Source organism: Anthonomus grandis, chromosome 19, assembly GCF_022605725.1.
Source record: "Anthonomus grandis grandis chromosome 19, icAntGran1.3, whole genome shotgun sequence".
Lineage (NCBI taxonomy): Eukaryota > Metazoa > Arthropoda > Insecta > Coleoptera > Curculionidae > Anthonomus > Anthonomus grandis.
This window is the reverse complement of record NC_065564.1, coordinates 8343088-8356933: the sequence shown is the minus strand read 5'-3', so window position 1 is coordinate 8356933 and position 13846 is coordinate 8343088. Positions and strand designations below refer to the sequence as shown.

The following is a 13846-nucleotide window of genomic DNA, read 5'->3' as shown; positions in this document are numbered from 1 at the left end:
AAACGTTTAAAAACGGAGTTCTTGAGTTTTGGTCTTATGGCATTTGACAATACCGTGATTCAATTTGCTGTCTACACGTTTTTCTTTACGTCAACCTGAGAAATTGACAAAACTGACAACTCCCTAGTGTAAAATGCTGTCTGCACGGTTCCTATACAACTTTCATTAGCATCGGCAATTGACAGATGTGACAATTGACGTTGTTACAATGATATTTTTGTAATACCTTGACAATATTGAAGAGGGAGCCTCTGTAGATGGATTTAACATAAAAATACCCTCTAGGGGTGATTACCGTCATAAAGATTGAAGAGCTTTGAGGAATAACTTCATATATGAAGCAATTTTGTGGGTTTAATAATTATTAGGCTACAAGAATAAGGAAAATTAAAAATATTTTCCTGGATAAAGTGGAATTTTCTAATAATTTCTCAAATTTTCCAATTTCTATGAAAATGTCTTTATTAGAAAGGGTTTATAGGATTTTTCAACCTACAACCATATATTTTGCACAGAATTAATCTATAGGGTCTCCTGTATAATATAGTGAAAGAATGGCAAAATGTCCAAGAATAATTGCCATTAATCAGAAACTTCAAATCTTGTGAGCATTGAGCACTTGCAAGATAAAACTTGTAGCTTATAAATTATTAGACCCACAAAAATGCTTCAAATATGAAATTATTCGTTAAAGCTCTTTAATCTTTATGACGATAAACACCCGTTAAGGGTATTTTTATGTTAAATCCATCTACAGAGGCTCCCTCTTTAACATTGTCAAGGTATTACAAAAATATCTTTGTAACAACGTCAATTGTCACATCTGTCAATTGCCAATGGTAATGAAAATTGTGAAGGAACCTCGCAGACAGCATTTTACATCACGGGGTTGTCAGTTTTGTTAATTTCTCAGGTTGACGTAAAGAAAAACGTGTAGACAGCAAATTGATTCATTCATAAAGTATTATATGCAGAAAAATTCTACATATAATGAATAAAAATCCTTAAAAGCGCAACTGTGTATCCCTTCCCTTCATTTTTCAGCTGAATCGTAATTTATGCAGAAAAATTAAGACACCAAAAAATTAAGCTAATTAAATTCTATTCTTTCCCTATATGAGTATTTAGAATTAATTCAGAATGAGTGAGCAATTTGGAAATAAAACTGCCCAAATTGGTAGACTTAGTCGCGGATGATGCATGAACAGAAAAATCAAATGATTGCATTGTGAAAAGGGCGTAGCTACCAGTGTCGAATGCCTAAAATGCGATGAATTATTCCATCCTTCATGCATGATCCAAGCTAGTGAAGCAAAAAGTAGGACTTGTCGACATGTCGTTATTAAAGAATTAATAAAAGACTATGAAGCACAGATTAGCGATCCAAAAATTACTTGGTCAAGTCAACGAGCAGGAAGATGAGCACCTGAAAAGTATAGCAATGCCAAAAACAATGAGCTACTGTATAAAACTAGACACTTGAAAGATAGATCGCAACAGTTTTCAGCTTCTAGGGATGCTACTGATCAAATTTTCAGTTGCTGCAACTATCATGAATCGTAAGGAAAGATTATACTGACTGTAACGATATTATAAACGCCGAGAAACCAGCTGATACTCAGTCACTCCGAAATGACACAATTCTTCCGGAATTATGGTCAGCCGAGTATATAAGGAGCCGCGTCGCCGCGTCGCCGCTGGGAGGCAGTTGTCAGTTCAGTGCGGTGCACTTCGGATTATTGGCGCGATATTTAAATCGAACATGAATAATAGTAGTAAATCAAATTTATTGCACGGCATATCAGCAACAAAGTTTAGGAAAGTAAGCGAAATTATAAGGAAATTCCACTCTATCCGGGGAAATACTCTTAATTTTCTTTAACTCAAAAAATATTGATGAAAGTTCAAAGTGAAGGTGAGTCAAAATTTTCATAAATTTAACTTATGTACTGTTGCTATGATGCAATGCGATGATATTTATGACCGATCAATTTTTGTTCCCGATACCGAACAGACGGGATAAAATAAAATGGGAAACCCCCGGGTGTCCTCAACAGCAACTGGAATCGCCTTTATTTTACGATTCCAGTCAAAAAAAATCGAACCGGAAGTAGATATCGACGATAACAATATTCCACAAGGGCGTTATGAATAAATCGTCAAAGGGCATAGAAGGGTGCAGAATGCCTTTGAGGTGTGAATCTGGCAGCGTTCCATAGGAATACGTAATTGAAATTTTTTTCATGCATTTCCTCATAAAAAGCCTATTTGCATTACAATATATACGCGAATTTCCCTTTATATTAATAACATCATGGACTTGATGAATGGGCAGATGCTAAATATTTTTAGTACCTTTAATCTTAACTATTTATTAGGCCCTTGCCACGCCCAAGTACTTTCAGTGCATTTTTAATAGTAAATATATCACCGTGTTCATATTCACAGTACAACAGCACCTTATGGTAAATGTTCCTAGGATATGATTTTCATATATTCTTACCCAAGATAGTTAAATAAACGCTTATTTTTCGTTTAAACAAAGTGTACATTTTTGGTTATACTTCAACTACAAATATCGAATAAAATGTCCGCGTGATATAGATTGAAGGCACAAAATAAGTTGATCCAAGAATTACTTGGTAAAGTCAACGAACTGGAACATGAGCGCATGAAAACTTGAAAGAGTGCAACAGTTATTGGCTTTTAGGGATTTTACTGATCGGAATGACCGCACGAATCTTCCGGAATTATGGTCAGCCGAGTATATATAGAGCCGCGTCGCCGCTGGGAGGCAGTTGTCAGTTCAGTGCCGTGCACTTACCTCAGACAAAATACGTACAAAAGTTTAGGAGCATTTTTAAGAATGCGATGTGCTATGTTTCCAAATTCCTGGAGTTCTTGGGTATAACTTTAAAAGTTTTGCATTTATCACAACAGTTCACAGTGAAATGACGTATACACCGGATGAATTAGTTTTTGGTAAGGTCTTTAATTTATCTTCAAATATAAAATGATAAGTTGATTCTTTATATAACTTTGATAGTTCCCCGTTAGTAACTTAAATTTCGTTTGCGCTGATTTATAATCATACTGTATATAATGTATTTAGATTTAGCAACTTGTATAAGTAGGTGTTTAATATTGTTTACAATACGATAACTCCCCTACTTAAACTACCATAGGCATTATTCGTTAATTATTGCTTGTACAATTTTATTATATACAGATGAATTCTTATTGATCCGTCGTTTAAGTAGATAATTCTTGTACAATTTATTAATGTCATAAGGATAAATTCACTTCTAAAAATGTACAGAAAGTGGGTGGTCTTAAGAGTAAATTCACGTTTCTTGCATTAAGAATATGTACAATTCAGCCAGAATTTTCACCATAAAACAAGCTATTCATGAATTGCAATTGGTACAATTATTTTTCAACACTCACCTGCGTCATCCAGCCTAAATTCGTTTTCCAACTCCTCACGCGTGGGCTCCTTACTCTCAGTGGGTTGGGCTTGTGGCTGTTTCATGCTCTGTCTCGTTTTGTGTCCTCTGAAACAGACAGATAGAGAGAGACAACTAAAAAACTCCCACTGGTAAAAAATCTTAAGAAGAAGAAGGACAAAGTTAGACTTACCGAAAAACTGCTTGTATCTTTGTTGCCGCTTCCTCCTCAATTCTTGGTTTGGTGTGACTCTCTTTTTCTCTCTCTTCCGTTACAGCTGATCCGTTGGCTTTGAGTGTGACAGTTTTCGCCGAGGATGCTCTCGAATCCGGACTTGTTAACTCTGGAACAAAGAGAGAATGGAGTCAACATTAGTAACATTGCAAAACAAAGGGTGAGATTAAAGTAAAAGCAAAACGGAATGCCCCACTACCTCCCCACTCTTCCCTAGGCCCCACTCCAGAATCTCCCCGTTGAGGAGATTAAAAAATAAACTGGATAACGTCACCTTCATAATGTGAGAACAACAAGGAAGTATCTGCCTTTCATATTCGTACTTCTTCTATTGCCTTCGAAAATAGAGAGAGAACAGATTATTTAAAAATAAAATTCTTTTTTTTTAATTCTTAAATGCACAAAACACCCATATAAACGCAGTTTAGGACACAAACGAACCACACATAATGTATCGATGAAATTAATACCAGGGTAACCCAATTACGTCAGCCATCTATAACAACATTTTAATTCCAAATCTATTCAGATAATATAGAAACCATAGCGGAAGCTTACGGCTTACGTCAGAGAGAGAGGGCCACAATCAATATTTAGCTTGGTAAAGGTGTAATTAATATAAACCCTCTGTTACCCTATGTTCATAATTTTATTAAAAATAGCAGAGAACGGGGTGAAAATGGAGGGTCGGGGGTACAAAAGTGATCCGCTGTGACTTTTTAAGCCTATTTAGAGCTTCCCTGTGAGGTGCTTAGGGGTTTCAGTTGCTTCAGCTTAAGGCTTAGGCCCTCTGCAGAGGTCAGAGGTTTGTTGTCCTTGTTGGACAATAAACTCTTTTTAATTCTCTTAAGGATAAAAATTAATTTTTCAATACATTCGTTCAATACATTTTTCAATACAATCCAGCCGTTTTCCACACCCTTTTTGCTATTTCAGGCTTTTAACATTGACATTCACTTTTTTTAAGCTGTAATAATTATAAAAAAATGTCTTCTATGACATACTCAGAGACGTAAAGATATCAAGAAACTCTAGGGAAAATTGACAACGTCGCCTTGGGGCTATCAAGCCTACATATCTGGCATCACTCTTTTACCATATCTAATAACAGAGAGAGAGAGAGAGAGCATAAGTTCCTTCCCTTAAATTCATTGTTGACAATTGACAGAAATAACCACTGACGTATAAAGCAAATAACAAAGACACTGACAACTGACATAAAAGTTCTGATGCTTAATTCTCATGTCTCTCTCACCCAACTTTCCGTAATATGCTCCTCACTTGTGTATATAGATATTAAATAATTGACTTACATAATAATTCCTGTCTCCATTATAATTCTGGATTATCCTTTACTGCAGCAGTTTCCAGAAACAGCAAAGGCCAATTTATAATATAAAAGCCCCGGGAGGGTGAGAGGGAGAGGGGTTGTTAAAAATTGATTACGAGCCAGTTCGCTTTTGGCACATTCGGCAAGTTTCTAGAGTACATACACCTCGGTCAAATTTAAATTGGATTTGTTGGTATTTTAGGAAGAGAGGGATTAAGTTGACCCCACGAATTATTATTTTAATAAATTAGAAAATTTAATTGGAAAGGATAGAGTCCCTAAAGTGGAAAAGGACCCTAAGAAATCTGAGGTCAATTGACATTCTCATCAATTGTCAAAGCTGAAGTAAGGGAAGATGACTAGGACGAAATGCTGACTATAAACATTTGATGATTAAGATTCGAAATTACTTTACGTTAAATTGAATCTCCCGCCAAGTTTTTTATAATTGCAGTTGCGACAAATGACGTAATGATGCACACAATTTATGAGCATACATTTTTGACCAATGAAAATTCACCCTAAAGCAATCGTACGTCAATTGCCAATGTCATTGATACTTATCAATAATGTCAATTGCCAAGGCTGGGGTAAAGGAAAGCATGTGTACAGCATCTTGCACCGTAGTGTTACTCAATGAGTGACGAATGAATTGCAAAATTTAGGTTTTCATTTTTCGCTTACGAAATTTTTGATAATTACAGTAATGACAAATGACGTAAATGTTGACAAACAAACCTCCTATTGACAGGTATCGGTATTGACGTCTTAAAACATGAACAAACAAATATTTTTAACCAATAGAAATTCAGTATTTGAACCAATAAGAACATATTGCATGCGTGAAAATTGCCATAATAAGTCGAGAGAAAAATAGGATCTAATCTGAACCTCCCTCCAAATTTTTAAGACAGTAACGCAAATGACGTAAAGATTGACAGCGAAACGCCCCTAAATCATGAATAAATAGACAAACAGGCATTTTTGACCAATGAAAATGCACTCCAGAGCAATCTAATGTCAATGTCAACAATGTCAATTGTCAAGGCTAAGGTAGGCGTGTAGAGAGCATGCTGCACCGCTGTGTTGCAAAACGAGTGACGAATAAATTGAAAGGAAGACTCTTCTTAAGAAAAAATATTATGATACAAATTGCGAATATAAATTATTTGTTTACTCAAGAGCCAGCCCTTCTTGGTAAAAATTCGAAATGTTCCAAATATATACTCCATAATTAAAAATTTACGTCTACTGTCGACATGGCAATAGCGTCACTTCTGTCAACTGTCAACGCTACGTGAGAGAATTGCACGCAAATGTCACCACAGAGGTAAAGGAAAGCATGTAGACAGCATATTGAACCGCGGTGTTAACGAATAAATGATTGACGCATTATTTAAAGCGTTAATAATTCAATTAACGAAGTATGAGCTGAGCACATTTGTACCTCTCAAATTTTTCAGTCTCTCTCTGTCAGATTTACAGCACGACAATCCTGAGGCAACGTTGTCAATATTCACTTTCTAGAATTCTCTCAATATTAAGGTCAGAAAATCCTAGAATGTTAAAAAAGTCCACTTCTTCATCTTCTTCAATCTGCAGCATTACTGTCTGTCTTCTTAACGTCTATTTCGTCTGTCCCACTCCTTCCTTTCTTTTCATTCTTCTTCTTCTTCTTATCTTAATTTTTAGAGATTTTCTAGTGCTCCCCTTCTCCAAACTTCTCCAGGAACTGCATTAATTAAATTAAAAAACAAAATCGAACAACTGAAATCAGTATAAAACGTTTTAAATAAAGGCGACTATGCTGACAAAACCTTTTGTTAATAAATCACCTCTGGCATGTTCATTAATCACGTTCGATGTGGTATATTTGAATTAACGCGGGAAAAAACGATTTAGTCGGATTACTCCGGTAATTGACAGACAGCCAGTTATCGCTGGCAATAGGGTGGGGCCAGGAAGCCTTATACGCAATCCAGAAATTCTCCTTCTATTTAAAGCATTGATGAGTCACATTAATTGTACCTGAAACTGGATATTCTGGAATTCAGAAAATCCCCTCTCCCTCCCCCGCCCCCAAAAATTAAACATCGTAATTATTCGTCCTTGTTTAACGTACAGGGTCCAGGATTAGCATACGTGAGCCCGGCGTCCGTGTTGGCCTTTAATATGCATACGGAATATTAAATTTCAAAAATAAACATGCACAAAAATTACACAAATTTTAGCACCAGGGGGGAAATATTATCGTCGTTTTGCACGAACAGACGAGAATATTTAATTTATTACATTTGCATTCGTTTTGGAGCAGTCGGTAGGATAGCTATTTGAAAATAAGCTAGTTCATACTGATAGGGTCAGTTTTTATCAAAAATCTCAAATTCTGTTAAATTTATGAAAAAATTTGTAGTATTAAAAATTGTAGACAATTTTATGTTTAACAAGATTTGTTTTAAGCATTTTTATTGTGGCTCTTTTAGTTTTCTAGATATTATCAAAATTGTGGAAGCACAAGCTGAGTCATACTGATTGGGTCAGTTTTTTTCAAAAATCTCAATTTCTATTCATTTTATGAAAGAAATTTACTATTAAAAGTTATAGAAAAATTTATGATCAATAAGGTTTGTTTTTAGGATTTTTGCTGTAGCTCTTTTAGTTTTTTAGATATTTTCAAAATTGTCTAATCACAAGCTGGGTCATACTGATTGGGTCAGTTTTTTTCAAAAATCTCAATTTCTATTCATTTTATGAAAAAAATTTATTATTAAAAGTTGTAGACAAATTTATGATCAATAAGGCTTGTTTTAAGCATTTTTGCTGTAGCTGTTTTAGTTTTCTAGATATTTTCAAAATTGTCTAATCACAAGCTGGGTCATACTGATTGGGTCAGTTTTTATCAAAAATCTCAATTTCTATTCATTTTATGAAAAAAATTTATTAATAAAAGTTATAGACAAATTTATGATCAATAAGGAATGTTCTAACCATTTTTGCTGTAGCTGTTTTAGTTTTCTAGATATTTTCAAAATTGTGGAAGCACAAGCTGGTTCCAAGTGGATGGGTGAGTTTTTGCCTAAAATCTCAATTTCTATTAACTTTATGAAAAAAGTTGTAGTATTAAAAGTTGCACAGAAACTTATGCCCATCAAGATTTATTCTAAGCATTTTTGCTGTAGCTCTTTTAATTTTCCAGATATTTTCAAAACTGTCTGAGCACAACCTGGTTCGTACTGTATGGCTCAGTTTTTGCCTAAAATCTCAATTTCTATTAATTTCATGAAAAAAAATTATACTATAAAAGTTGTACACAAACTTATGCCCAACAAGATTTGTTTCAACAATTTTTCCTGTTTTACCATTTTTTTCAAGATATTTCCAAAATTGGAAACTGCGTTCATAAAAATAATTTAAAATAGTACAATGGACACTTTTTCTCTGTTCCTCAGAAATTCCATCAACTTCTTTTACTCCCTTTTAATCTGATCTACATTTTAAGGGTTTGGTGCAGTCGGTAAGATCAGGTTCTTAAAACTAATCCGGACCTGTATGGGCACTAACACAATGTAAAAATCTCACGAAAAATGTCGATGTTCGTTAAACTTTGCATGTACTTTACATATCTACATTATGCAGGTGTCAAGTCTGACCTTCCTACAGGCATTACAGGGAAAATGGGGCATTTAAATCGAGTCCCAAGTAAATTTACAACACGGTCGGATGTTATACGGTTTGCCCATAAAACCCTCCTGAATATCTTATGGAAAGGTGAAATTTACGAGGAACTATTTTTGTTATTAGGTGAGGTCGCTTTATAGGGTCGGTAAGCGAGTTATTTAACTTCCAAATTCCAAATAAGGGACGAATACTAACGTCAATTTTGCTGCAAATGGTTTGAACCATTAGCATTATTTATTGTGCCCACTCTTCTGAATATTATGCTTTTTGTTTGGTGAAAATATCCCTAATAGTTTTTGAGATATAAGAATTTGAAGTGGGTGATCACCTTAAAGAGCAGACGTTGCTTTTGGACACCACTACTAAAGAATGCTAATGTTTCCTAAAGTTTTGATTAAATTGGTTTGAATTATAAGCGTAATTTGTTGTGCATACTCTTTTGACTATTATGCTTTTTGTTTAACGGAAATATATTCACTAGTTATTAAGATATCGAACTTTGAAGTGAGTGGTTACCTTGAAGGTTACATGTTGCTCTTTGACACCACTACTGAACAACACTGATCTTTCATCAATTTTTGCTAGGACTGTTTTATACCATTAACACTATTTATAACACATACTCTTCTGAATACTGTACTATTTGTTTTATAAAAATATCACCACTAGTTTTTGAATTGAGTGGTCACCTTAAAATCGCACTTTACTCTTGGACACCACTACCGAAGAATGCTAATATTTCATAAAGTTTTGATCGAATTGGTTTGAGTTATAGGCAATATTTATTGTGCTCACTCTTCTGATTATCATACTTTTTGTTTAATTGAAATATATTCACTAGTTGTTAAGATATTGAACTTTGAAGTGGGTGGTTACCTTGAAAGTCACATGTTGCACTTGGACACTACTGAAGAATGCTAGTGTTTTCTAAAGTTTTGACTTGACTGGTTCGAATTATGAGCATTATTTATTGCTCTTACTCTTCTGACTATTATGCTGTTTATTTAACAAAAATATCTTTACTAGTTATTAAAATATCAAACTTTGAATTTAGTGGTCACCTTGAAGGTTACATGTTGCTCTTGGACACCACTACTGAAGAATGCTAATGTTTCCTAAAGTTTTAGTTGGATTGGTTTGAATTATAATCATAATTTGTTGTTCTTATTTTTTTGACTATTATGCTTTTTGTTTAACGGAAATATCTTCACTAGTTATTAAGATATCAAATTTTTGTCATGGAGTGGTCACCTTGAAGGACACAGGTTGCACTTGGATACCACTACTGAAGAATGCTAATATTTCATAAAGTTTTGATCGGATTGGCTTGAATTATGAGCATTATTTATTGTGCCCACTCTTCTGACTATCATGCTTTTTGTTTAATTCAAATACCTTAACTAGTTATTAAGATATGGGACTTTGAAGTGAATGGTCACCTTGAAGGACAGAGGTTGCACTTGGACAATACTACTGAAGAAAGCAAATATTTCATAAAGTTTTGATTGGATTGGTTTGAATTATAAGCACTATTTGTTGTGCTTACTCTTCTAACTATCATGCTTTTTGCTTAATGGAAATACCTTTACTAGTTATTAAGATATGGGACTTTGAAGTGAGTGGTCACCTTGAAGATCGTACGTTGCTCTTGGACACCACTACTGAAAAATGCTAATATTTCATAAAGTTTTGATCGAATTAGTTTGAATTATGAGCATTATGTATTATGCCTACTCTTCTGATTATCATGCTATTTGTTTAATGGAAATATCTTCACAAGTTTTTAAGTTATCGAGCTTTGAAGTGAGTGATTACCTTGAATGACACACGTTGCCCTTGGACACTATTACTGAAGAAAGCAAATATTTCATAAAGTTTTGATCGGATTGGCTTGAATTATAAGCATTATTTGTTGTACTTACTCTTTTGACTCTCATGGTTTTTTTTTAATGGAAATAGCTTTACTAGTTATTAAAATATCGAACTTTGAAATGTGTGGACACTTTGAATGACACACGTTGCTCTTGGCCACCACTACTGAAGAATGCCAATGTCTCCTAAAGTTTCGATTGGATTGTTTTCAATTATAAGCATTATTTGTTGTACCTACTCTTCTGACTATTATGCTTGTTGTTTAACGGAAATATCTTTACTAGTTATTTAGATATCGGACTTTGAAGTAAGTGGTCACCTTAAATGACACACGTTGCTCTTGACGACCACTACTGAAGAATGCTAATATTTTATAAAGTTTTGATTAGATTGGTTTGAATTATTAGCAATATTTATTAAGAGGTTTCTTCTGATTATCATGCTTTTTGTTTTATGGAAATATCTCCACTAGCTATTTAGATATCGAACTTTGAAGTGGGTGGTCACCTTGAAGGACACAGGTTGCACTTGGACACCACTACTGAAAAATGCTAATATTTCATAAAGTTTTGATCAGATTGGCTTAAATTTGAGCATTATTTATTGTACCCACTCTTCTGACTATCATGCTTTTTGTTTAATGTAAATACCTTAACTAGTTATTAAGATATCAAACTTTGAAGTGAGTAATCACTTTGAATGACACACGTTGCTCTTGGACACCACTACTGAAGAATGCTAATATATCCTAATTTTCTTTTAGGACTGGTTTAAGTTATAAACATTATTTATAAAAAACATTCCTCTCAATACATCAAAACATATTTCATAAGAATATTCCTATTCGTTCCAGAGATTTTGGACCTTTGAAGTCAGTCAACATTATTTTTGTTAATTAAACCCCTTGTAACTTAATACATACTCAGACGAATAATTGTTTTATAATGAAACCTTACGAGTTTTTCAAGGGCTTACGTACGCCGTAAACCCTTTGTCTCAAAGGGTTATTTTTAGCACGCGAAATTATTATTCCCAAGGTAAAAACGCTTTCGTAAGCTTAAGCTGGATGCTGACTATAGGAGGTTTTATTATAAAAGTTTAAAAGCATGCATGCTATCTGGAGATTTAGTTTGGATTATATTGAATCGATCAAACGTCTTTTATTATTGGTCGACCCAATTCTTTTCTGAGAAGGGGAGGAGGTTGTATTTTTGATAGACATAAAGCAGATAGATTTTATTCTAAAGGAATCACGCACTTTAAAGTTTAAAATGTATGGAACGAATGGGAGGATCTTCATTGAATAAACACCATAACATTCAGAAAAGTGTTCTTTAAAAATATTGTTTATAGTTTAAAACAGTCCTAGTAATAATTAACGAAATATTAGCGTTCTTTAGTAGTGGTGCCCAAGAGCAAGGTGTGATCTTCAAGGTGACCACTCACTTTAAAGTTCGATTTCTTAATAACTAGTGAAGATATTTTCAATAATCGAAAAGTATTATAGTCAGAAGAGTGAGTACAATAAATAATGCTTACAACTCAAACTAATCAAATCAAAACTTTAGGAACTATTTGCATTCTTCAGTAGTGGTGTACAAAAGCAACGCGTGATCTTCAAGGTAGTCACTCACTTTAAAGTCCCATATCTTAATAAATAGTGAAGTTATTTTCTTTAAATAAAAAGCATCATAGTCAGACGAGTAGGCACAATAAATAATGCTCATAATCTAAACCAATCCATTTAAAACTTTAGGAAACATTAGCATTCTTCAGTAGTGATGTCCAAAAGCAACGTGTGATTTTCAAGGTGGCCCCTCACTTCAGTCCATATCTTTACAACTAGTAAAGATATTTCCATTAAATAAAAAGCATGATAGTCAGGAGAATGAGTACAACAAATAATGCTTATAATTTAAACCAATCCGACCAAAACTTTATGAAATATTAGCATTTCTCAGTAGTGGAGTCCAACAGCAACGTGTGTCCTTCAAGGTGACCACTCACTTCAAAGTTCCATATCTTAATAACCAGTAAAGGTATTTTCATTAAGCAAGAAGCATGATAATTAGAAAAATAGGCACAACACATAATACTTATAACTTAAGCCACTTCGATCAAAACTTTATGAAATATTAGCATTCTTCAGTAGTGGTGTCCAATTGTAAAGTGTGATCGTCAAGGTGACTACTGAATTCAAAGTCTGATATCTCAAAAACTAGTGGGGATATTTTTATAAAACAAAAACTAGGATATTCAAAAGAGTATGTGTTATAAATAATATTAATGCCCTAAGACAACCCTAGCAAAAATTGAGGAAATATTAGTATTCTTTAGTAGTGGTGTCCAAGAGCAACAAGTGACCTTTAAGGTGACCACACACTTCAAAGTTCGATATCTTAATAACTTGTTAAGAAATTTCCATTAAACATAAAACATAATAGTCATAAGAGTAAGAATAACAAATAATGCTTATAATTTAAACCAATTCGATCAAAACTTTATGAAATATTTGCATTCTTCAGTGGTGGTATCCAAGAGCAACGTATGTCGTTCTAGGTGACCACTCACTTCAAAGTTCGATATCTTAATAACTAGTAAAGATATTTCCATTAAACGAAATGCATGACCGTCAGAAGAGTAAGCACAATAAATAATACTTATAACTCAAACTAATCAAATCAAAACTTTAGGAACTATTTGCATTCTTCAGTAGTGGTATCCAAAAGCAACGTATGTCCTTCAAGGTGACCACTCACTTCAAAGTCCCATATCTTAACAACTAGTAAAGATATTTCGATTAAACAAAAAGCATGATAGTCAGGAGAGTGGGCATAATAAACAATGCTTATAATTCAAACCAATCCAACCAAAACTTAGGAAACATTAGCATTGTTCAGTAATGGTGTCCAAGAGCAACATGTGATTTTCAAGGTGACCACTCACTTCAAAGTTCGATATCTTAATAACTAATGAAGATATTTCCGTTAAATATATATCGTGATAATCAGAAGAGTAGGGACAACAAATAATGATTATAACTCAAACCAATCCGATCAAAACTTTAGGAAACATTAGCATTCTTAAGTAGTGGTGTCCAAAAGCAACGTGTGATCTTCAAGGTGACCACTCACTTAAAAATTCCATATCTTAATAACTAGGTGTACAATCCTTAACTGCCTCAGTGGCGCCAGCAGCTTATTTGTAGTTTTATTAAATGGACAAAATATCAATTTCATGCAACTCGTAAAAACCTTCAGACTTTCCGCAGCCAGATCAGCATTT

At 33.9% G+C, this 13846-nt stretch overlaps 1 protein-coding gene across 4 annotated transcripts in view; it reads right to left on the bottom strand.

The window, feature by feature from the left end:
* The window catches only part of LOC126747264 (uncharacterized), a 176300-nt gene that overhangs the window by 64349 nt on the left and 98105 nt on the right, over nucleotides 1–13846 (bottom strand). For all 4 annotated transcript variants that reach the window (XM_050455791.1, XM_050455793.1, XM_050455792.1 and 1 more), the window contains exons 2-3: nucleotides 3640–3790; nucleotides 3448–3554 (exon numbers count right to left, since the gene is read on the bottom strand). In XM_050455791.1, coding sequence (XP_050311748.1) covers nucleotides 3448–3554; nucleotides 3640–3790 — 258 coding nt within the window. The remainder of the gene's footprint in view (nucleotides 1–3447; nucleotides 3555–3639; nucleotides 3791–13846) is intronic.